At 54.8% G+C, this 24618-nt stretch overlaps 1 protein-coding gene across 1 annotated transcript in view; it reads right to left on the bottom strand.

Moving 5' to 3' along the window:
* The window catches only part of LOC142004353 (uncharacterized), a 51148-nt gene extending 27342 nt beyond the window's left edge, over window positions 1-23806 (bottom strand). The window contains exons 1-3 of the mRNA XM_074981947.1: window positions 23660-23806; window positions 3038-3202; window positions 2756-2804 (exon numbers count right to left, since the gene is read on the bottom strand). Of these exons, the coding sequence (XP_074838048.1) occupies window positions 2756-2804; window positions 3038-3202; window positions 23660-23806 (361 nt within the window). The remainder of the gene's footprint in view (window positions 1-2755; window positions 2805-3037; window positions 3203-23659) is intronic.
* Between the last annotated feature and the right edge of the window lie 812 nt (window positions 23807-24618).

Raw genomic sequence — 24618 nt, 5'->3', positions numbered from 1 at the left:
CCTAAGGTATCTGGCAGGGGCCCTGTGTCTCGTCTCATCTGATCCAGACCAGCCCAGCTCCAGACCTCCCCTGTCTGTCTGTCTGACCTGAGCAGTGCTGCTGGGGCACAGCCGCTGGGCACCATTGCAAGCTGGCGTGTGCTTGTGTGTGAGTGTGACGGGTTCGAATTGTGCCTTCGATAAATGCAACGGGTTGTCTTTTCCCCTGACAAAGACCCCATGTGTGTCTGTGATGGGGTTCGGGGTCCCCAGGCTCTGCACCCCGGCCGCAGGCAGGAGTGACTCTCCCTCAGCAGGAGAGCAGCGGGTTCATTAGCCGACAGGACACAGTGTCGTACAGAGGAGTCAGTGCAGCCGGCAGAGACAGCCAGTCCAATCCATGCTGCGGAGAGGGGGCCCCGAGGGGCCCCCAGAGCTGGGGCCTGGCCCCCTCCTTGGTCTCTCTCTCAGCCCAGACTCACTGCTTCCAACTCCCAGTTCCAATTCACACCCCTCAGGCTCCATCTCCCCCTTTGTCCGCAGCCCAGAGGTGTCACCTGGGCACCAGGCTACCCTCAGCAGGAGCCCCCCACCCCCTGTGAGCCCCCCCACCACAACATCGCAGCTTCCTACAAGCATTGGGCTAGCAGGGGTGGTACGGGCAGACCTGCAAATGAGCCGGGGGTGACTTGAAAGCTGCTCTCCCTCCGCAGTAGCTGGTCCATAAAAAATATTCCTTTCCCCGCCTCATCTAGTCCACAGAGCTGGGGATGATGAACAAAGCTGGGACTTGCTATTCAAGCAGCAGCTGGGAGCAGGGCCCCCCCTTGCAGGCACTGCCCAGACACAGGCAGGCTCCAGCCTGGGGGTACAGCTGGGAGCAGGGCCCCCTGTGCAGGCTGTGATGGAGTGGGGGGGTGCATGTGTGAGTCAGGCTGGATGTCTGAGGCAAGCAGAGCAGCTCCCAGTGGCTAAGGATGACCCTGGGGCTACAACTGGCAGGTGACACCTCTGCCCTGAACAAAGAGCAGGGAGGAGCTGAGCTGGTTTTGAATCGGGGGCGGCAGTTAGAGGAGGGGAAGAGGAGCTGGAAGGCAGCCAGCCGGAGGAGGGGGAAGCTACACCCCAGAGGGGCACCCTCGGGGTCTTCTCCCCAGGACGGGTTGGAAGGACTGTCTCTGGCTGCTGTGCTGTCGCTTCTGGGAGAAACTGGGCATCTGTTGCCTAATAAACCTCCTGTTGTACCTGCTGAGTGAGAGTCACTCCTGCCAGCGGACGGGGTGCAGGGCCTGGGGACCCCTGAACGCCATCACACAGGCGCTGCCCAGACACAGGCAGGCTCCAGCCTGGGGGTACAGCTGGGAGCAGGACCCCCTGTGCAGACGCTGCCCAGACACAGGCAGGTTCCAGCCTTGGGGTACAGCTGGGAGCAGGGCCCCCCTGTGCAGGCACTGCCCAGACACAGGCAGGCTCCAGCCTTGGGGTACAGCTGGGAGCAGGGCCCCCCTGTGCAGATGCTGCCCAGACACAGGCAGGCTCCAGCCTAGGGGTACAGCTGGGAGCAGGTCCCCCCTGTGCAGATGCTGCCCAGACACAGGCAGGCTCCAGCCTTGGGGTACAGCTGGCCCAATCAGAGTGGGTGCAAAGGTATCACCATGCCAGGGTCAGGGCCTGCAGGGAGGATCGGGGCCCGGTTGCACTCTCAGGGTCCCTCCCCTAGGCACTTCACAAGTCCCCAGCAAGAGCCAGGCCCTTCCACGCCCCATGCACTGCCAGGGCCAGGGGGAAGTGGAGATACAATGGCCACAGGGAGCCTGAGGCAAGCCAGGAGTTGCAGCCACACATCCCTGTCCCAGCCTTAACCGCCAGCTGGTCTTTCCTCACTCGCCTGGGGGGCCGGGCCGAGGAGAGATGCTCTTTGCAGCGGTGCGGTTGGGTGAAAAGGGCTTCAGCAACGGAGACCCGAGGGGTCCCTGGCACTGGAGGGGGTGAGGGACTCCCAGGAGGGTCTAAGCCAGCGCTGAGCAGGCAGCCGCTGGGGTGTGAATCTGCCCCACTCTGGCCTGCCGGGCCCCAGTGTCCGTGGGGTGGGCCCTGCTGCCAGGCGCTAGACGTCCCTTACAGAGCCTTGGTCTGCGGGAGGGCTGGGGGCCAGAGGCCCTGGAGTAAAGGGCACATGAACTTGGCATGTTGTGCCCAGGCGCGAGAGATCGGTCAGTATATCCCCTAGTACGGGTATGGCTCCAGGGAGCACAAGCAGCCCGACCAGTGGCGAGAGCTGTTCTCCCCGAGACACCCGGAAGAGGGGGAAGTCACGCCCGGGTGTCTGGCGCCCGGAAGGGGTGTAGGTGTGTACAACGGCGTTTCTCTCGGCCGGAGAATGCCGGGCACGTTGCTGTGACTCTGTACCCAGCGACGGAGGCAATGGTAGCGGGCGGGCGTGTGTTCGTGTGCCCATAGCCACCAGGGCTGTGCTCTGTCGAGAATACCTCCAGCCAAGCGAGTCCACCACCGAGCGGCGAGCGAGACGGAGGGCTGCTGCCCTCGCGACGAGTAACCGGGGGGCTCCGACGGCAGAGGCGCTGGGCAGCCGAATGGGCGTTACTGAGGCACCGGCCGCCAGCATGGAAGCCCCACGAGCAGCGTCGCCCGGCTCTGCTGAGCCCGGTGTGCGCAGAGCTGGGGCCTCGCGCGCCACGAGCCGGCCCACGCCTGCCAGCTGGCAACAGGCTCACGCTGACCGGCCCCGAGAGGCGCCGGCAGAACAGGGACTCACCCAGCATCGCTGCGTCCACGGCGCCGCCTGGGCAGAACTCCATCAGGATCTGAGGAGAGAGCAGGGTCAGCGTGGGCCGGGGCAGAGCCGTGGGTACCCGACAAGGGGAGTCTCTGTTCTCCCCACCAGAGAGCTAGTCTGTCCTCCGCCGGCCTCTGGCCTCGTCTCTAACCTGCCTCACCCATCCCCTGTTGCTGCTGTGCAGTGGGCCGTCAGCCTGCCAGCCCCACACGCACACCCAGCGGTTGTCCCAGTGCAGTGGGGGGTCAGCCCCACACTCACCCACAGCTGGCTGTTCCAGTACACAGCGTCCAGTAGCTTGACGATGTTGGGGTGATTGCAGCCTGCAAGAATATCTATCTCCACCACATAGTCGTCCAGCTCCTCCTCGCTCTGGATGTTAATGACCTTGGCCGCGGCCAGGACCCCCGTCTCTTTGTGCTGTGCCTGGGAGACAGTTCACAGCGACGCTGGCATCAATCCACCCAGGTTGGGGTCAGCCCCGAACATCTTCCGGGCTTCCCATGTCCCCACACCTCACCTGAGAGGCTCAGACACCTCCGAACCGCTTGACTCACAGCGCCGCTGAGAAAGCGCCTGCAGCCCCGCGGTGCCTAGCGCTAGCACAGGGCGAGGGCAGACCCCTGCAAACAGGCACCAGGCAAACCCCCATCTCCTGCCCAGAGCAGCTGGATTGCTCAGGGAACCCCTGCAACCAGGCTCACACCTCTGGCAAGCTGCGCAAGCTACAGGGCCAAGCCCCCCTGACTCCCGGGCTGTGAACCGTAGCTTACCAAGCCACCCTGGCTAACGAAGGCTGGGAGGGGCCCAGGCACACTGTCTCAGCAACCAATGGGACAGTGATGTGGGCCAAACGAGCTCTGGGGCTGCCAGCGACAGCTTTTAAAAATGCTCCAGTGGTGCAGGTATCAGAGAGGTGGCCGTGTTAGTCGGTAGCTTCCAGAGCAACAAGAAGTCCTGTGGCACCTTATAGACAAACAGATATTTTGGAGCATGAGCTTTCGTGGGCACAGACCTGCTTTGTCAGATGCAGGAGTGGGGGGCGGGGGGGGTTCAGAGGGGTATTTAAGGAGCGGGGTCCCAGTAAGAGGGAGGGCTGGAGCTGACAAGGTCTATTCAGCAAGGTGGAAATGGCCCATTAGACTCTGACAAAGGCTCACGTCCCCCTGTCTGATCTGACTTGTTTTGTCCTCTTTTGATAAGTGCTGTTCACACTGGGCCATTTCCACCTTGCTGAATAGACCTTGTCAGCTCTGGCCCTCCCTTTTACTGGGACCCCGCTCTTTAAATACCCCTCTGAACCCCCCCTGCCCCCCCACTCCTGCATCTGACGGAGCAGGTCTGTGCCCACAAAAGCTCATGCTCCAAAATAGCTGTCAGTCTATAAGGTGCCACAGGACTTCTCGTGGTGCAGGAGCACCGGCTCCTGTAAGTTGGCCTGGGCTGGTTGTGTGCGCTGTCCCCGGCCCCCAAGGACATCCCCCAGCCCCGGTAGCTTAGCTGGTGTGACTGGCTAAGCGAGTCATCGGCGGGTCTGTAATCGGCATGAGCAGATCTGGGGGCTCAGAAGGGCCCGGCTCCTGCAGGCACCCTCCTGGCAGCTGTGTGGCAGCTCAGGCTCTGCCAGCCGCCAGCCGAGCTGGCCCAGCCGGCGGCGCCGAGAGAGGGCGTCTCCCTATCCAATCTGCTCAGCCTGCAAATAACGAGCTGCCCCCGCCACGCCGGGCTCCTCCTCCCTGTGCGTCCTCACCGCCACCAGCTTCTGCAGGCCACGCCCTGCTCTCTGTGCCTGCCCCTGCAAACAGCCCCGCTGCTCTGTGCTGGACAGAGTGTTACAGCGCCCCAGGGATGTCTCGGGAGGTCCAGGAAGGGCTTGGCCACTGCCCCCAAAGGCGCAGCCATGCAGCGCAGGGCCAGGGAGATGGGGTTGGAGCATCACTCCCGCGAAGGAGACCTCTGGTAGTTTTTGCACCCAGGGCGCTACCGCCAGTGGAAGAGAGAGACGTCACGCGAGAAGTCCTGGCTTGTTGCAGTTGTGGTCCCAGGTGTGTTCAAAGCTGGGAAACCACTCGAGGAGCTGGTGGTCCTGCATCAGTAGAGCATTTTTAAAAGCTGCTGCTAGCAGCTCCAGCACTCGGTTGGCCTACATCACTGGAACTGCAGCCTGGTGAGCTGTGCACGACAGGGAGGAGAATCAGATGGCTGCAGCTGACTGTTTATCCAGGGAAGAAGCAGTGGCTGACCGCGAGCGTGGGACACAGAGAGCTTCAGCCTAGCCAGTTCTGTGCCAGGTTCAAGGCAGGAGCCAGAAAAACCGTGGGACCAAACTCTAAGGCAGAGATTTCCCAGGGCTTGTGTGCATCACGCTGCCAGGGAAGCTGCTCCCGCCCCTCGGTTGCTGAGCTCATGGGAGAACACAAGACGGCCTCCTAGCTAAAGGGTGCTCCATGGTGCCCCTAGAACACAAGCTCTCTGCCGGACAAGGCAGAGCCATGCTGCAGTAGAAGAAAACTCGCGAGAGGGAGCTGCATTGTCAGCGACCGGCAGAGGCATCAGCAGGCCTGGGACCCAGGGTGGGTTATTACAGACAGCGGAGCCCAGCCGGCTTGAAGTGAGTTTGTGCAATTTTCCGAGCAATGGGAATTCAGTCCCATCCATCATCACCCACAGCCAGGCCCACAGCAGCGCGGGGCTGACAGTGGAACTGGCTAAAACGCTCGTAAAGCAAGTTGTGCTCCTGCAGCAAGTCCGTCCTAGGGGGAAGAGCACGTCCACAGAGGGGCTCAGCCCGGCAGAGCGCTTGATGCAAAGAGACACACTTAGCCCACAGCCCCAGCATTGCTGCAGCTGGCAGTCAGGAGCAGCAGACGAAAGGAGAGAGACGAGAGAGATCTGTTCAGCAGGACTGGGAAGGAACACAAGCCAACGAGCCGACTGCTGGAAATCAAAAGACCCTCGTGAGAGCAAAATGCAACGCTTTGCACTTGCTCCAACTGCACACTGCCGGCTGGAGTTTTTAGGCGGTCAACAAGCATATGGGCAAGGGGGAGCCAGTGGCTACAGCGCCCTGAGGTCTGTAGAAAGCTTTTGACAAGGTCCCTCACCAAAGGCTCTTAAGCAAAGTGAGGTGTCCTGGGATAAAAGGGAAGGTTCTCTCATGGACTGGTAACTGGTTAAAGGACAGGAAACAAAGGGTAGGAATAAATGGTCAGTTTCCAGAAGAGAGGGAGGTAACTAGTGGTGCTCCCAAGTGGTCTGGATTGGGACCAGTCCCATTCAACGGTCCCTGATTGAGGAGTCATTAGAGGAGGTTTTTGGAACAAATCGATAAACTTCACAGTAACAAGTCAGGGGGACCAGATGGCGTTCACCCAAGAGTTCTGAAAGAACTCAAATGTGACATTTGCCTGGGGTTTGTAACCTACCGTTTAAGTCAGCTTCCGTAGCTGGAAGATGGTTAATGTGATGCCAATATTTAAAAAAGGCTCTAGAGGTGATCCTGGCAATTAAAGACCAGGAAGTACAGCATCAGTACCAAGCAAATTAGTTGACATTATAGTAAAGAATAGAATAGTGAGATACAGAGAAGGACGTAATTTGTTTGGAAAAAGTCAACATGGTTCCTGTCTTACTAATCTCGGAGAGTTCTCTGAGGGGGCAATAAGCATGTAGACAAGAGGATCCAGTGGATATAGAGTAGAGTAAGGTCTCAACATTCGCAAGGGTTCCATGTTGAGAATCCTCACGAATGTTGAATTTCGCAAATATGGCAGCTGCTCTGCCTGGAGCCCAGCTGCCAGCGCTCCTGCCTGGGGTCCCAGGGGAAAGGGTGCCGGCCGGCACTCTCTGCCCTGGAGCCTGGGGAAGCGGCTGCTCAGGGCCACTTGCACATAATTGAACCATAAGTTCGTGAATGTTGAGACCCTACTGTACTTAGATTTCCAGAAAGCCTTTGACAAGATCCTCCACCAAAGTGAGTTGTCATTGGATAAGAAGGAAGGTCTTTCCTTGGGCTGGTAACTGGTTAAAAGACAGGAAACAGGGTAGGAATAAATGGTCAGTTTTCAGAATGGAGAGAGGTAAGTAGTGGCCTCTCCCAAGAGTCTGTACTGGGACCAGCCCTATTCAACCTCTTTATAAATGGTCTGGAGAAAAGGGGAAAGAGTGAGGTGGCAAAATTAGCTGACGATCCTAAGCTCAAGGCTTAAGCTTAAGCTCAAGTTAAGAACAAAGCAGACCGTGAAGAACTTCAAAAAGATCTCACACAACTAAGTGATTAAAATAATAATAATAGGAGATACACATCTCCTACAACTGGAAGAGACCTCAGGAGGTCTTAGCAGGACCTCCCTCTTAGCAGGACCAAGCACCATCCCTGACATCTACTTGCCCCAGTCCCTAAACAGCCTCCTCAGGCTAATGCTCAAACCACTGAGCTATCCCTCCCCTTGCAGACTGTGCCACAAAACGGCAAATGAAATGTAACGTGGATAAATGTAAAATAATGCACATGGGGAAAAAATAATCCCATCTGTACATACAGCATGATGTGGGCTAATTTAACTATAACCACTCAAGAGAGAGATCTGCGAGTCGTTGTGGAGAGGTCTCTGAAAACGTCCACTCAATGTGTCGCAGCCGTCACAACAGCAAGCAGAATGCCTGGGGTTATTAAAATGGGATAGAGGATAAAAGAGCGAATATCTTATTGCTGTTATATAAATCCATGGTACGACCACATCTTGAACACCGAGTACAGAAGTGGTCACCTCATCTCAAAAAAAGATGTCTTGGCATTGGAAAAGATTCAGAAAAGGGCAACAAATATGATTAGCGGTTTGGAATGGGTCCCATATGAAGAAAGGTTATAGAGACCGGAACTTTTCTGCTTAGAAAAGAGGAGACTAAGGGGGGATATGGTAGGGGGCTACAAAATCCCGACGGGTGTGGAAGAAAAGGTTATTTACTTGTTCTCCTAACATAAGAATTTGGGGTCACCAACTGAAATAATGGGCAGCAGTTCAAAACTGTCCAAAGGAAGTTTTTCTTCATGCAGCGTGTGGTCACCTGTGGAACTCCTCGCCACAGGGGGTTGTGAGAACCGGGACTTTAACAGGGCTCAAAAAACAACTTGATAAATTCATGGAAGTTGCATCCATCAGTGCCTTTTATCCAGGCTGGGTAGGAACGGTGACCTTAGCCTCTGTTTGTCAGGGCTGGAAATGGAATGGGGAGGGGTCACTCACTAATGACCTGTTCTGCTCACTCTGGCGCATCTGGCATTGGCCAATGTGGGGAGACAGGATACTGGGCTAGATGGACCTTTGGTCTGACCCAGTATGGCCGTTCTTATAGAATCATAGAATCCCAGGGCTGGAAGGGACCTCAGGAGGACATTGAGTCCAGCCCCCTGCTCAAAGCAGGATCAACCCCAACTAAATCATCCCAGCCAAGACTTTGTCAAGCCGGGACTTAAAAACCTCCAGGGATGGAGATTCCACCACCTCTGTAGGCAACACATCCCAGTGCTTCACCACCCGCCTGGGGAAAGAGTTTTTCCTCATATCCAACCTGCACCTCCCACTCTGTAACTTCAGCCCATTGCTCCTTGTTCTGCCGCCTGTCACCACTGAGAACAGTTTCTCTCCATCCTCTTTAGAGCTCCCTTCCGGGAAGTTGAAGGCTCCTATCAAATCACCCCTCAGTCTTCTCTTCTGTAAACTAAACAAGCCCATATCCCTCAGCCTCTCCTCATAGGTCATGTGCTCCAGCCCCCTAATCATTTTCATTGCCCTCCACTGAACCTGCTCCAGCACATCCACATCCTTTTTATACCGGGGGACCCAGAACTGGACGCAATACTCCAGAAGTGGCCTCACCAGTGCCGAGTAGAGGGGAATAATAACTTATCCAGACGTGGTGGAAATGCTCCTCCTAATGCACCCTAGTATGCCATTAGCCTTCTTGGCTACAAGGACACACTGTTGGCTCATATCCAGCCTCTCATTCACTGCAATTCCTAGCTCCTTTTCTGCTGTGCTGCTACTTGTATTCTTGACATATCCATAAACAATCTGGGAAAGGGGGTAAAACAGTAAGGTGGGAAACTTTGCAGATGGTACAAATCTGCTCAAGATAAGTAAGTCCGAAGCAAACTATTAAGAGTTACAATAAACGTCTCTCAAAACTCGGTGACTGGGCAACAAAATGGCGGATGAAATTCAATGGTGATAAATGCGAAGTGATGCACATTGAAAAACATAATCCCAGCTATATGTATAAAATAATGGAATCTAAATTAGCTGTGCATTGCCAGCTTCTGACAAACAGAGGCAAGGGAAGTTGTTTTGATTCCAAAGAACCATCCACGTGCCTGGAACAATTTATAACTTAGAATCTTTCCCCAAAAATCACACTACTGCAAGCTTTTAATATCTAAAAATCTAAAGCAAGAAAGTCGTTAAGGAATCATATATATACAAAAATTGCAAACTTCTGGTGCACACTTGAAACAGAGATGGAATAATTTGCTGGCTTAAGTCAAGTCTCTGGAGTACATCAGCAGTTTTTTATGGTCCTAAGTGACAGGCCTGTTCTCTCCCACAGACAACCTCCCAATCTCATGAGGATTCTTACCAACAGCCACAGTCTACACTGCAGGAACACCAGTCCTGGGACTTTTCCTTGCAACAAAGCCCGCTGCCAGCTTTGTCCACATATCTTCTCTGGAAATACCATCACTGGACCTAACCAGGTTAGTCACAGCATCACGGGCACTTTCTCATGTTCCTCAGCTAACACCATATCTGCCATCATGTGCCAACAATGCCCAGATGCTTTGTATATTGGACAGACTTCAAACTCCCTTAGACAAAGGGTCAATGGGCACAAAACAGACATCAAAACACTCCTGATCCACAAACCAGTTAGCCGACATTTTCATGGAGTGGGCCATTTCTGTTAATGACTTCAGAGTTTGCATCTTCCAGAAGAACAATTTGCACGCTACTTTGGAAAGTGAGGCTGCTGAACTTTCTTTCATATTCAAATTCGACACATTAACATGTGGTTTGAACCGGGATGCGAATTTTCAGGGTCATTATAGGGGCTCTTTTGCATACTCGGCTTAATCTAATTCTTGATCCCCCACCCCTCCGCTGCCCCTCTACTCTCTGATTTGCTCCCCTTGATATTTTTTTTTTCTGATTCATCAACCTTGATTACTATTTTTGGTTCTCTGCCTTAAATATTGAATCTGTTCTGGTCTGGCTCTGGTCTGAAGAAGTGGGTCTGTCCCACGAGAGCTCACCTGATAAATTATTTTGTTAGTCTTTAAAGTGCTACTTGACTGCTTTTTTGTTTTTTATGGATCATTCATTTCTTTGTTTAGAGCTGCGGTTTGTAGCAAAGTTCTCCAGGGATAAAAAGCAGCTCTGTAGACAAAGTGGAGGGGTTTCCAGGGCCTTCTATATCTTCTGCCACGTGGAAGGAAATCCATTATTCCCATTGTGGAAAATTATAGCAAGAAAATGGTGTCCAGGCACAAAAGGCATTTCCTGTCTATCCATTACTCAACGCTTTTCAGGTAGAAGCCATTGTTCACAGGCTGGTCTGAACATTCACAGGAAGGCTCATCACATGTGGATTGACACCCCACAAGGCCCATTGTCAGTGAAGTACTTCCATTTAACTTGAATAGACTCTCCATTAATGACCTGTTGGAAGGGATGGAGTGCACCCTCCCCAAGTTGGCAGATGACGCTAAGCTAGGGGGAGAGGAAGATACCCCGGAGTGTAGGGCTAGGAGCCAGGGAGACCTAGATGAATTGGAGGATCGGGACAAAAGAAATCTGATGAGGTTCAACAAGGACAAAGTCCTGAACCTAGCACAGAAGAATCCCAAGCACTGTGGGGGAAAAACTGTCTAAGCAGCAGTTGTGCAGAAAAGCCCCTGAGGACTACAGGGGATGAGAGGCTGGATATGAGTCAACCATGTGCCCTTGTTGTCAAGAAAGCTAATGGTATATTAAGGTGCATGAGTAGGAGCATTGCCAACGGCTCAAGAGAAGTGATTATTCACATCTATTTGGCACCGGTGAGGCCAGAACAAGAAGAACTGTCTCACCAGGAGGGTGGTGAAGCCCTGGCAGGGGTTACCTTGGGAGGTGGTGGAATCTCCATCCTTAGAGGCTTGACAGAGCCCTGGCTGGGATTTAGTTGGACTGGTCCTATTCTCAGCAGGAGGATGGACTCAATGACCTCATGAAGTCTCTTCCTACCTAATCTTCTATGATGCTGTGATTCACCATGTGTTGGCCACATCGCCTGTGGGTGCCTCCCAGAAGCAAATAGGTGAAATACAAGTACAGACCAAATAATCGTAACTTTAAATGCAGAAATGATACCTGCATAATAATGGCATAACCATAACCACCAAATTACACCCTTTCCATAGACACCTCACGTGGCCTGCTTTGCACATGGACGTGAGGGAGGGGACGGGGAGTGCAAGGTACCAAGCAGGATGTGGTGATGGTGTGATGGGGTTCAGGGGTCCCCAAGCACTGCACCCCGTCCGCTGGCAGGAGTGACTCTCACTCAGCAGGTGCAACAGGAGGTTTATTAGGCAACAGATGCTCAGTTTCTCACAGAAGCGTCAGTACAGCAGCCAGAGACAGGCATTCCAACCCGTGCTGGGGAGAGGAGCCTGAGGGGTGCCCCTCTGGGGTGTAGCTTTCCCCCTCGCCAGGCTGGTTCCTTCCAGCTCCCCCTTCCCTCCAGCCTCTAACCGCCCCCGATTCAAAAACAGCTCGGCTCCACCCTCCTCTTTGTTCAGGGCAGAGGTGTTACCTGCCAGCCTGGGTTATAGCCCCAGGGTCATCCTTAGCCACTGGGAGCTGCTCTGCTTGTCTCTCACATCCAGCCTGAGTTTCACATGCACCCCACCACTCCATCACGGATGGTGGTTGCAGCAGAGATTTAGTTGGTCATTTTGGTCGCTTATTTTAATCTGACGTCACATTCTGCAAAACTGAAATTTGTGAAATGTCCAGGCTTGTCGACAGGATGCAGGGGCTATGTCAACATGACAGCCCTCTTCTGAAATCAGGTATATCTTATGCTGAAATAACACAACCAGCTACAAAATGCATTTCCAAATAGCACCCAGACATTTCAAAATAGCATTTCCTGGTCCATAGCACTGTTTTGAAATAGTGAGATTGGAACCCCTTATAGCCTATTTTGAAGTAAGCGTTACTCCTCAGGAAATGAGGTTTACCCAAAATCAAAATAACATGCCCATTATTTTGAATTTATTTCAAAATAGCATGTGCGTCACTTAGATTCTACCAAACTTATTTTGAACGAACTGCTGTCTCCCACAATATTCTTGCCAGCAAGTTAAGGAAGCATGGATTGTATAAATGGACTGTCAGGTGGATAGAAAACTGGCTAGACGGTCGGGCCCAACAGGTAGTGATCAATGGCCCAGTGTCTGGTTGGTGGTTGGTTTCAAGGGGTGTGCCCCAAGGATCAGTTCTAGAGGTGGTATTGTTGAATATCTTTATCAATGACCTGGATGAGGGGTTGGATTGCACCCTCAGCAAATCAGCAGATGACACTAAGCTAGGGGTACAGGCAGATGCATTGGAGGGTAGGGACAGGGTCCAGAGTGACCTAGAAAAATTGGAGGATTGGGCCAAAAGAAATCTGATGAGGTTCAACAAGGACAAGTGCAGAGTCCTGCACTTGGAATGGAAGAATCCCAAGCACTGTTACAGGCTGGGGACCAACTGTCTACGTAGCAGTGCAGCAGAAAAGGACCTGGGGATTACAGGGGATGAGAGGCTGGAGATGAGTCAACAATGGGGCCTTATGTCAGCGAGGTGGCCGAGTTAGTCTGTATCTTCAAAAACAAGAAGAAGTCCTGTGGCACCTTATAGACTAACAGATAATTTGGAGCATAAGCTTTCGTGGGCAAAGACCCACTTCATCAGATGCATGAGTGGGGGTGTTTCAGAGGAGGGTATAAAGAGGGAGTCTCAGTCAAGGGGAGGGTCAGAGCTGACAAGTTCTGTTCGGTCAGGGAGGATGTGGCCCATTATCAGCAGTTAATGTGGAGGTGTCAGCCTCAAGAGTGGAGAAATCAAGTCAGTTCAGTCAGGGAGGATGTGGCCCATTACCAGTAGTTAATGTGGTGGTGTCAACATCAAGAGTGGAGAAACCACTTTTGTAAGGGGCCAACCACTCCCAGTCTCTGAGTCAAATGGAGTCAAATTTGCAAATGTATTGCAACTCTGAAGTACCCAGAAGCCACCTGCTACAAGACAGGCCCAACCAGAAGAGCAGAGAACACCACTGGCCATCACATACACCCCCCAGCTAAAGCCTCTCCAGTGCATCATCAGTGATCTGCAACCCATCCCGAACAATGATCCTTCACTCTCACAGACCTTGGGAGGCAGGTCTGTCCTCGCCTACAGACAGCTGCCAACCTGAAACAAATCCTCACCAGCAGCTATAGACCACAACACAGTCACTCTAAACCTGGAACCAATCCCTGCAACAAACCTCACTGCCAACTCTGCTCACGTATCTACACCAGCGATACCATCACAGCACCTAACATCAACCACACCATCAGGGCTCTTTCACCTGCACATCTACTCATACAATAGATGCCATCATGTGCCAGCAACGCCCCACTGCAATTTACATTGGCCAAACTGGGCAGTCTCTACGTAGACGAATAAATGGACATAAATCAGACATCAGGAACGGTAACGTACACAAACCTGTGGGAGGGCACTTCAATCTCCCTGGACAGTCAGTAACAGATTTAAAAGTAGCCGTCCCACAACAAAAAAACTTCAGAAATTAACTCCAAAGAGAGACTTCAGAGCTGCAATTCATTTGCAAATTTGACTCCATCAACGAAGGACTGAACAGAGACTGGCAGTGGTTGGCCCATTACAAAAGCGGTTTCTCTGCCCTTGATGTTCACACCTCCACATTAACTACTGATAATGAGTCACAACCTCCCTGACTGAACTGACTTGATTTCTCCTCTCTGGGGCTGTGTCTACATGTGCCACTTCTTCTGGAAGAAGAACTTGGAGGAAGAAGGGGCTTCCAGAAGAAGGGTTTCCGTCCAGAAGATCCCCACAGGCCGTGCGTCTGCATGTGTATTTTGGAATCCAGAAGAACTTCTTCCGGACTCTGAACCACACACCCATATGCTAATGAGGCACAGGAAATTTACAACTGCGCCTCGTTAGCATCTTCCTGATGGCTTATTACCATGCTGCTTCTAGAAGAAGTGGCACATGTAGACACAGCCTTGATGTTCACAACTCCACATGAATTGCTGATAATGGGCCACATCCTCTGTGACTGAATAGATCTTGTCAACTTTGGCCCTCTCCTTGACTGAGACTCCCTCTTTATACCCTCCCCTGAACCCTACCCCGCATGAATGTGCCCTTGCAGCCAAGAAGGCTATTGTGGGGTGCATTAGGAGGAACATTTCCAGCAGATCTAGAGAAGTAGTTATTCCCCTCTACTTGGCACTGGTGAGGCCAAATCTGGAGTATTGTGTCCAGTTCTGGACCCCGCTGTAAAAAGAGGATGTGGATGCATTGGAGAGGGTCCAGCAGAGGGCAACAAAAAAGATTAGGGGGCTGGAGCACATGACCTATGAGGACAAGCTGAGGGATTTGGGCTTGTTTAGTTTACAGAAGAGAAGACTGAGGGCTGATTTAATAGCAGCCTTCAACTTCCTGAAGGGGAGCTCTAAAGAGGATGGAGAGAGGCTGTTCTCAGTGGTGACAGACGGCCGAGCAAGGAGCAATGGTCTGAAGTTACAGAGGGAGAGGTGCAGGTTGGATATTAGGAAAAACGCTTTCCCCAGGCAGGTGGTGAAGCACTGGAATGTGTTGCGTAGAGAGGTGGTGGAATCTCCATCCCTAGAGATGTTTAAGTCCCGGCTTGAGAAGGTCCTGGCTGGGATGACTCAGTGGGGGTTGATCTTGCTTTGGGCTAGGAGCTGGACTTGGTGGCCTCCTGAGGTCCCTTCCAGCCCGGGGAGTCTATGAAAATGATGAAATTTCATGGCACACTTCTCGGGGCACACAGTGTGTTGCAGCACGCTGGTTGAAAACCACTGCCCTCTGCTCCACATTCACACCTGTGCGCGGTGACAATGGGTCTTGTGCAGAGTATGCCCTGTCAGGTGTCATTTGAAAACTCATAATCTGCCACTCCACTAAAGTCTGTAACAACCTGACGTGGGAATCTGTGAGACTTCACTGCATCACGTTACTGAGGCACGTGCTGGTTCCTGGGAATCTCCACCGACCAGCTACTTCGAGACTGCCCAGAAACCACCAACTGCTTCATTAGGCCGGCCCCAGCAGGGTGGGTGGAGAAACAGAATATTTGCAATTCATCCCCAGGAGGGTCTGCGGTGCCTAAGCATCATGGAGCTGCCTGGCCCCAGGACCCAGGAAGGAATTTTTTCAGTTGGGGACTAAGAATGAAGAGCTGACAGCACGCGAACCTCCCCTCCGCCCCCATTACTGCTCCTGGCGGTCAGAACACTCGAAAAACAAAGAGCCATCGTTAAACCGGGCGGAATGGCCTCACAGGAAGGCATGGAGTGCAGAAAGGTTTTAAGGGAGAGACACCTTTTCCCTTTCAAACCTTATCTTGCTTGGTAACCTTTAGGAAGTCACCTGCTTGGGGAGTGTTATGGGCAGGGATGGAGGAACAGACAAGCCTGTCAAAAGCAACAGCTGCAGTCAAGACTCTCTGTCCCGTATGGAGTTCACAAATAATATCTGTGAAGATGAAACTGCAGATCCTCAGCACGAATGTGAGGAGTGCGCTCTTGTGTGGATGCGAGAAGACCTGGCGTACTAAAACGTCTTCAGATCACAAGGTACAGGCATTCATAAACAGATGCCTGATGTACCATTTCCCCAGGAGGGTGGTGAAGCACTGGAATGCATTACCGAGACAGGGGGTGGAATCTCTGTACCTAGAGGTTTTTAAGTCCCAGCTTGACAAGGTCCTGGCTGGGATGACTTAGTTGGAGCTGATCCTGCTTGCAGCAGAAGGCTGGACTAGATGACCTCCTGAGGTCCCTTCCAGCCCCAGGATTCTATGATTCTATATGATCCTTTACATCAAGTAGCAAGACTTGGTCACAAATGAGGAGCTTTGGAACAAAGCAGGACAAGAACCAATTGATGTTGAAATCAAGAGAAGAAAGTGGGGATGGCTGGGCCACACTCTCAGAAAACCACCATCCAGCGTAGTCCATCAAGCTACCACATAGAACCCACAAGGAAAACGCAAAAGAAGACGACCTTGGACAATGTGGAAAAAGGTCTACTGAGACTGAAGGACAACAACTCCTGGGGTCAGCTAGAAGTTTTATCCTTAGACAGCGTGAACTGGAGGAGACTTTTGGGTGGCCTACCCTCCAGTCAGAGTACAAGAGTTTAAGTCAAGTAAGTCAACCTCTAGGAATTAGTTTGTGGTTTCATCTTTTTCATGTCTTGTGCACCCATTCTGACTTTTCTGCCTTTATCACTTACAATCAGCTCAACCCTATCTTTCTCTTACAACAAAAAAGCAGCCCAGGAGCACTTCAAAGACTAACAAAATAATTTATTAGGTGAGGAGCTTTCGTGGGACAGACCCACTTCTTCAGATCCAGAAGAAGTGCCTGGCTAAAGCACCTCCAGCCTGAGCAACAGACGGTTGAAGCAAAAACCGTGGGCTAGGTAGATTCTGCGCAGAGGAATTTGGCACAGACTGGGCTGATCAGAACGTTGCTCCGTGATACACCTAAACACCTCCTGCTTGGTACCTTGCACTCCCCGTCCCCTCCCCACAGATAACAGCTCAGCACCAGGTACGTTCCCACCCACGTTCAGGAACAGGTCGTAATGACAGCAGGATGGATAGTGTTGTTTTGATGGGACTGCCATTATCCCCCAAGTTAATGGGTAGATCTAGTTACACTAAGGGGTGTTAATGTATTACAGTGAGGGGGCTGTACCTGGATGTGTAACTTGTTTATACCTGTGTATAAAAGTGTGTGCAACACGGGCTGTGTCGAGCGACCTAGGGGATGACGGAGCCCCCTTGCCGTCAACTGAGTCACGTCCATTGTCACGGCGTGTGCATGTACCAATGTAAACTGGTGAGTCATATTGGAGACTCATGACGGTGTTGGAGCCCATGTGCTATTGACAATAAACCTGGTTCCTTCCTACCTCGCTTGTTTTGTGGTTCTCAGGGGCCCTCCGAGGTCGGCAGTGTCGGCTCACTGCAGAGTCTGCACTGCTGTCCAAAGACAGACGCACACGCGGCCACGGTGATTGACATCAAACAGAGCAGACTGGACGTCTGAGCGCCGTTCTGGGAAAGACGCCCGACTACGGTTCCCTCTAATTTTTTCTGTCCGTGGGCAGAATAAATTTTATTTTGTGGAGCTGGGCATGCGCAGGTGTACCCCACCAATAGAAACACCTGCCAGGGGCTGCAGGCACTCTGCTAGTCAACTGGGTGGCCCCTGAATCTCTCCTGGGCGGCCACCCAAGTGCTCAGCTTTCAGGGAAGCCTAGCTCTGAGATGTGTGAACTTCTCCACTCAGGGTTGGAGACCCTGAGAGATGCTTCAGCAATGCCCCTTCTCATCTTGTTACCTGAGTTCCCGGGGCACCCTCTCCATTCCTGTTCTCAGCAGGGCTTCCCCAGCTCCTCGCTCATATGGGGGACATGCAGAGGGTCTTGGGCCCCCCAGAGAGACCAGACCCCCAGATTTCAGACCATATGACGGGGAGAAGCAGAGGGGCTCAGACCTCCATGGATGAACAGGGCCTCCCAGATCCTGACACAGATTCAGGGGTAGGCAGTGGGGCTCCGACACCCCCAGAAGGGCAGTCCCCCAAATTTCATCTTAGAAGAGCAGCTAGATGGGTCAGACCGCCCCCTGAATATCTGAGGTCTCCCTCAGATCCTGGCACACACACAGGAGAGGAACGTGGGCTGACAGGACCCCTGGCCCCTTTTTACCTCCATTACCCCTGCTACTTCCTAACCCTCCAGCTCACTCCCCTGCCTTCAGCTTCACGAGGCACCCCACCTTCCCAGGCAGCCTGGGTTCCTTATGGGAACTCTCCTGTCACGAGTAACATGACAAAACCTGAATATGCTTTGTGCGAAACACGGCTTGCGACCACGCATTGGAAAGCGTCACACACAACACCAGCCCTGGCATTGAGCGGTGCTGAGGGAGTGTGTTTTGCCCACAAAAGCTCCCCACCTAACGCACATATTAGTCCTGAGGTGCTGCAGGCCACAGCTGGTTATTCGTGAAGCTACCGCCTAACCCAGCCCCCCTGAGAATGTGTATAGTGAGCGGGTCCCAGGGCTGTGTCGGACACAGCAGATGTATTATCAACGTGTTCGTGTTGGGAAGAGCCTGCTCCTAGCCTGGCAGGAGCAACGGTGAAGAAGCCAGCCAGAGAGCTACCAGCCCACCAGCAAGAGACGATTGAGGGGGGAGCGCTGTCTCCCCGCCGGGGTGCTGCAAAGACGTGTGTCTATGGCACCTGAGGCGAGACTCCATCCTGAATTTTGTACTTCTCCACAGAAGCGTCAGGGAATGAGAACATGAGAACGGCCAGACTGGGTCAGACCAAAGGTCCATCCAGCCCAGTATCCTGTCTGCCAACAGTGGCCAGTGCTAGGTGCCCCAGAGGGGGTGGACCGAAGACAACGATCAAGTGATTTATCTCCTGCCATCCATCTCCAGCCTCTGACTAACACAGGCCAGGAACACCATTCCTGCCCTTGGCTAATAGCCTTTTATGGACCTAACCTCCATGAATGTATCTAGCTCTTTCTCAAATTCTGTTACAGTCCTAAATTCTGTTGTATTGAACAGAAATTTCCCGCCCTGGGGAAATGCTGCGTCAGGTGGGGGAAGAAAACAGGGATGGTGGGCAGCTGGCTTCACAGACTGTCCCCCACCCTGCCCCAACCCCGAGAGGGTACAGGAGAACACAGGGAAACAAAAGGACTGGAACCACTGGAGTGGAGGAGAACTCAGCTGAAAAAGGCCCTCTCTGGCCTGAGAAGGGTTTTCCCTAGGGTGAGAACTTATGGGTTGTAACATGACCTCTGAGTGTGCCAGGCTTGGCTGGTGTAATAGGACGGGGTTCTGGACACAGCTAAGGAAATCAGTCCAGGGTATCTTTGCTCAAATCCAGGCCACCTAAATCCAGCCAGCCACAAAAGCACCTTTGCCAGCCCCTTGGCCAGCCCGAAGCCACGCAACCAAACCCACAGACGTCCCACCTGCTCTACCAGCCCAGGCCAACAACCCCCAAACTCAGGTGAGCAGATTCTTCTGGGCCCCTAAAGGTCCAGCCACAGTCCCTGGTTAATATTCACTTGGATCTGACCCCAATCACTATCCTCACTAATCTGTCAGAGCTAAACAGCTAAAGGTTTATTTACAAAGCAAGAAAGAACGGGGCTAGAGAGAAAAATTGTTAAAGCAATGTAGTAAGTACAGGCCCAGTGCGAGGCCTTAGGTCTGAACCAAAGTAATGGTCGAGACTTTGCTAAGAGAAAGCAAAGTGCAGCTGTGAGCTAAAGCAATGCATTACTCACAGAAGTTGGCAAGAAGAGGGTTGCTGGTGCATACACATATCTACCTAGCATATTGAAGTAGGTACATGGTACCAGAACTCCCTACCCCGGAACATTGCACAGATAAGAAAGAATAGGCCAATACATCCCAATGACAGGGGCAAAAGGATAATATGATGGATAGAGTTGTTTTGTTCAAACCAACATGTACAAAGGGGGAGGCGGCACCTAACTACGTAGAAGGGTTGTACCTCAATACGTCAGGAGTGATGAGTAAGCTGTTTGTACCTGTGTATAAGAATGTAATCTTGGGATGTGGTCTGGGTCCGGCCGAGGTGGCAGTGGAAAGTCCCGCCACTGACTGAGCCGAGTCCATTGACCTTGGGTGCATATTTGTAGTATGCCCTGACTTAGACTAAGAAACCTACAGGGAACTACTATTGTATCCAATACGGCAATAAACCTGGCCGACGTGCCCTCTCACCTTACTAGACTCTGTGGTCATTGGGGGTTCTCTTCGAGTCTGCTGTGTCAGCTATCTGCAGAGCTGGGGCAGCGCACAGAGGGAACACACGCACGCAGCCGAGTGATACCAACGTTGGAGAGAGCAGAGCACCGCGCTGGTGGCAACTCTGACAACAAGCAATACTTTACACACATCAGCTGCAGTTACTGGTGCAGGCCAGTGATGCATGCTGGAACATGGATCTTTGCAGCATGAACCAGACAAAGAATAAAGGACAGAAGTCCAAGATGGATACTGCTAGGTCCACCTCATGGTTCTCTCTTGTGTGTTCTGGGACAAAGTCCTTTCTTCCTCCCATCGGCCCTTGAGGGTCATTGTCATCTGATGCAGGCGAGCGGCTCTGGCAAAATCCCATTGGATGCTGGTTTTGCTAGCACGCCTCAGTTACTTACATGGCAGGTGGGATGATGCGTCTTATTTTTGTTCTCAGTGGTGACAGATGGCAGAACAAGGAGCAATGTTACAGAAGGGGGAGGTGCAGGTTGGATATTAGGAAAAACTCTTTCCCCAGGTGGTTGGTGAAGCACTGGAATGTGTTGCCTAGAGAGATGGTGGAATCTCCATCCCTGGAGGTTTTTAAGTCTCGGCTGGACAAGGGAGTGGGGGCTGATCCTGTGTGAAGCAGGGGGCTGGACGAGATGACCTCCTGAGGTCCCTTCCAGCCCTGGGATTCTATGATTCAATGATTTCAATTTCCTTGCTCAGCCCAGGATACCTGACCAGTGGGCTGCCTTCCCCTGACAAGTCCCAAATTTCTCAGATGTGACTTCGATGTCTGGGCACCTGGTTTCCATCCCGTTGTTTAGCCCAATATCCTGGCTGGGGCTGAGCTCGCACCTCGGACTGTGCTAACATCGCTAATGCAACTACAGAGCTATAACCTGTAACTTTACATACAAACCTGGCAAAGACATACAAGTAGCATATATAGGTCAGGGCAACCTCAGCTTTCCTTAGCCATATCACACGCCTTCCCCAGCACAACATGTGGGGCCAACAGATACACTGGACACAAATGGCTTCAACAGCCAACATAAAAACCCAGTCGTGTGACAGCTGGTGTGCTGTGTTTTCTTTTGTGTACTTTCTTTTGTGTACTTTTTGTGTACTAACATAGTTCGACCTGTTGCAATCACTGGCAACCACTGAACCATGGGCCACTTTTTCTGCTTCATAAAATCACTTCTGTTTCTTACTAAGCCCGGTGTAAACGAGCGGAACCGGGGTGGGAGGAGACCACAGCTCTGCATCTGGCGCTTTCATTGACGACGGGCTGAACATGTTCTGGGGCCCTGGATGAACTGTCTGCAGAGCAAGGTGGACGTGTCTGGGGGCTGGTCCCCTCGGGGCTGTACCGCCAGCCCGGTGCCCCAAATGGAGCGGTGCCATCGGCCGCTGCGGATGCCCCAGACGGCTCAGGCTGGCCGGGCCTGGCTCCCTCCGCCGGAGCACTTCTGGGCCTCCAGTCAGCAGCTGTGACTCAGGCACACCACGGGTGGAGACCCGTCGGGGGGCGCCCAACCCACACTGCTGCCTGGCGCTCTCCCAGCTCAGCTGCTGCCCGAGGACGGCTGGGTGCAGCGGGTGAGGCTCCCGCCAGGCCCTGCAGGGCGGCATGGAGCGCGGAGGCGCCCGTGGAGGCTGTGACGTGGGGACAGCCCTTCCCCGCCCGCCCCGGCTCGTCTCTCAGCCCTGAGCAGCTCCCGCTCAGGCACCTGAGAGCGAGTTCCGGGCCGGGCGGAAGTTGTTGTGGTTTCTGAATTACCAGCAGTCCCTGCTCTGCTCTGCAGACGCGAGCGGCAGGAGCAGTGATGCCTGGGGGCCAGCCCTCTGCCCGCTGCCGTGTCGGCCCGGAGGGTCCCCGCTGCACCTGCCGGCGGGCGGCCTGTGCTTTCCAGCCTCGCCGTCCTGCCGCCACGCCTCCGTTGGCCTCCTCTGGGGCCGGCTTCCTGCCCAGCCCTGGCCCAGCCACCAGCCTCAGCCCATGTGCCCGTAAGCGGCACAGCCAGCGAGCAAAGGCTGCTCAGGCAGCGAGCGACCCCTTGCCCTGGCCCAGCCCTGTCAGACCTGCCCTCACCTGGCCGCTGCAGCTTGAGACAATGGGGCGGGGGGGGGTCCTCTGTCCCCACCGCAGCCCCAAGCAGCCTGCACCCAAACCTGCTGGGCAGGGGCCGGCGGCTCGGCGGGGGGGTGGGGGAGACGCATTGCAGCCGGTGGGTGGGCCGGCAGCGTGGCCTGCAGGCTGGGGCCAGGCTGACACAACCCCAGGACCTGGAGGAGGGGCCAGAGCACAGATCCAGCCCAGGCCGCTCCCGTTCCCGCCACGGTGGGTGCCAGCCGAGATGCCCCGCCCTGGCACAGCGCCAGCTGCTGGCCCTTGGGGTATGGGGGGTGCTGGCCGCAGGGCCGGCCGCCGGGGTAAGGGAAGCGCTCGCCTGCCCTGGCGGGCTCTCAGGCTGGGCCCCCAACAGAACCTCCCAGACACAGAGGCGGCTTCCGCCAGCGCGGGGACCAGCCCCTTCCAGCAGCACCTTTCCCTTCCACCCACCCCTGCCCAGCGCCCGCCTCGGGCTCCAGCAGCCGCCCCGCTCGCTGCTCTGCTCCAGCTGCGAGCTCCCCTCCCTGGCAGAGCCCTGCGGTGCACGGCGAGGGCCTGCAGCTGCTGCTGCTTCCTCTGCTGTGCTCACGCCCTGCAGACTGACTCTCTGCCAGCACATGGGGACTGTTCCCTACCAATACGCTTCTGCCCCCGGCTGCCAGGGCCCGGCCCGGGCTTTGCCCACTGCCAGGTTCCCAGGAAACTCCCCTGGGAGCACCAGAAACCTGCCTGCCACGCACGAGCACATGCAGCCCTGCGGGGGCTCAAGGGAGGTGCCTGGAGCCCCAGTGAGGCTGGTACCTCTGAGCTCTGAGCCCCGCAGCCAGCGGTGAGGGCCGGTAGCACCACCCCCGCCAAGGTGGCAATGGCTCAGCGGGGCGGCCCCCGTCCCCTCCCCGCGCCAGCCCCCTCGCCTGTCCAGCCTCGGAGCAGCCCTGCTGCTTGGAAAATCAGCCTCTTCGTTAAGTAATTACGCCCAGCTCCCCAGCAGTCCGGGCTTCCGAGAGCAGCACGTTCCCCACACTTCCCCTGTGAGCCCTGGGCGCTCACACCTCTGGCACCGAGCCCTGGGGCAGCCGCCTGCACGCCAGTGTCCACGTCTGTGCAAGGGAGTTAACAGGCGGCTCCCTGGCAAGGGGTGTTGGGGGGGCGGGTAAGAAGAGCTCAGTGATGAGGGGTTATGCCAGCCTGATGGAGACAGCCCAGGGCGGCGTACAGGGCCGAGCGCCACCAGAAGGGGATGGCAGACTTCCAACAGGCCGCAGCCATTGCCAGTACCGGCGTGAGCTCCCGGCGGGGGGCCGGGCTGCTGCACTTGGCAAACCAGAGCTCTCCAGGGGGGCCCCAGCTGGGCACCCACAGACAGGAGCCCCAGGGGCAGTGCTGGCCAGGGGGTGGAGTGGTACGCACCAGGCCCCATCCCGCAGCCCGCCGCTATCCCTCCTCCCCGGGGCGTGAGCGCCACAGACAACAGGAAGTGCCAGGGGGTGTTTGCGCCCTGGCGGCCAGCTCGAGGCCCGGCATGCTGGGCGGCCGCCGACCGCTGCGCTTCGGAGCCGCTTGGCCTAGCCCGGCCCTTCCCCGCCTACCTTGAGGACCTTCCCAAAGGCGCCGTCCCCCAGCTCCCCCAGCACGGCCCAGACGTCCTCGGGGTTGACATCTCGCTTCACGTTCTCGTAGTGCTGCACCTTCTGCTTCTCCAGCCCCAGCCCGAAGAGCCTGAGGAAGAAGGCCATGGCCCTGGGCCCCGGGGCCTGGCCTGGGGATGGAGAGCGATGCCCAGCGGAGACCCTCATTCAGAGCCCCTGGGCCCAGAGCCCAGAGAGGAGGAACCGGCAGAGACATCGTGGCTTCATAGCTGGCACAGCTGTGTCCCCGCAGGACCCCTCGCCTTGGCAGCACCCCCGGGCACCGGGAGCAGAGATCCCGCCGTACAGCCTCTCAAACGCCCGCTGCTCCGAAGCCGTGGCGATGCCCCCAGCCCCCCCAGACGCCAGGCTGGGCTCCCCCGCTCCGAGCGCCCCCAGGAGCCTGCGTGGAGGGCGGAGCCGGGGCGAGAGGCCTCCTGCCTTTGCTCGCCCCGGGCCAGCGCAGGAAGCAGGCTGGAGGGAGAGCGAGTGAGCGAGCGAGGGACCTGCTTGCACAGGATGTGTGCAGCCCGCGGGTAACGAGCAGCCTGCGAGCGGCGTGCGGATTGGCCTGCAGGACGCCTGCGTCCCGGGGGGGCTCTGGAACGGCAGCGGCATCGGTAAAGGTCTGTGGGAGCCAAGTCAGGAGGGGAGCTCCCTTTGCTGCAAAAGGTGGTAGGTTGTTATCTTCCTCCGTGCACAAGACCCGCCCCCGCTGTGCTAGGACATGTGCCCTTCCCTGCCGGGGGCTGTGTCAAGAGTTTCGCGGGGGCGAGAGTAGAGCACACAGGCGGAGGAGTCCGGGGCACTTGGAGGCGCATTGAAGACTCAGGAAAGCAGCCAGCGTGCAAGGCCTCTGCAGTGGAGACGGTGTCCTGCTCCCAGCTGGCACCCGAAGGCAGGAGTCAGCTGCCTCTTTC

The sequence above is a fragment of the Carettochelys insculpta genome, chromosome 31 (genome assembly GCF_033958435.1).
Source record: "Carettochelys insculpta isolate YL-2023 chromosome 31, ASM3395843v1, whole genome shotgun sequence".
Lineage (NCBI taxonomy): Eukaryota > Metazoa > Chordata > Testudines > Carettochelyidae > Carettochelys > Carettochelys insculpta.
The sequence above is the reverse complement of the archived record's forward strand: the minus strand, read 5'-3'. Positions and strand labels throughout refer to the sequence as shown.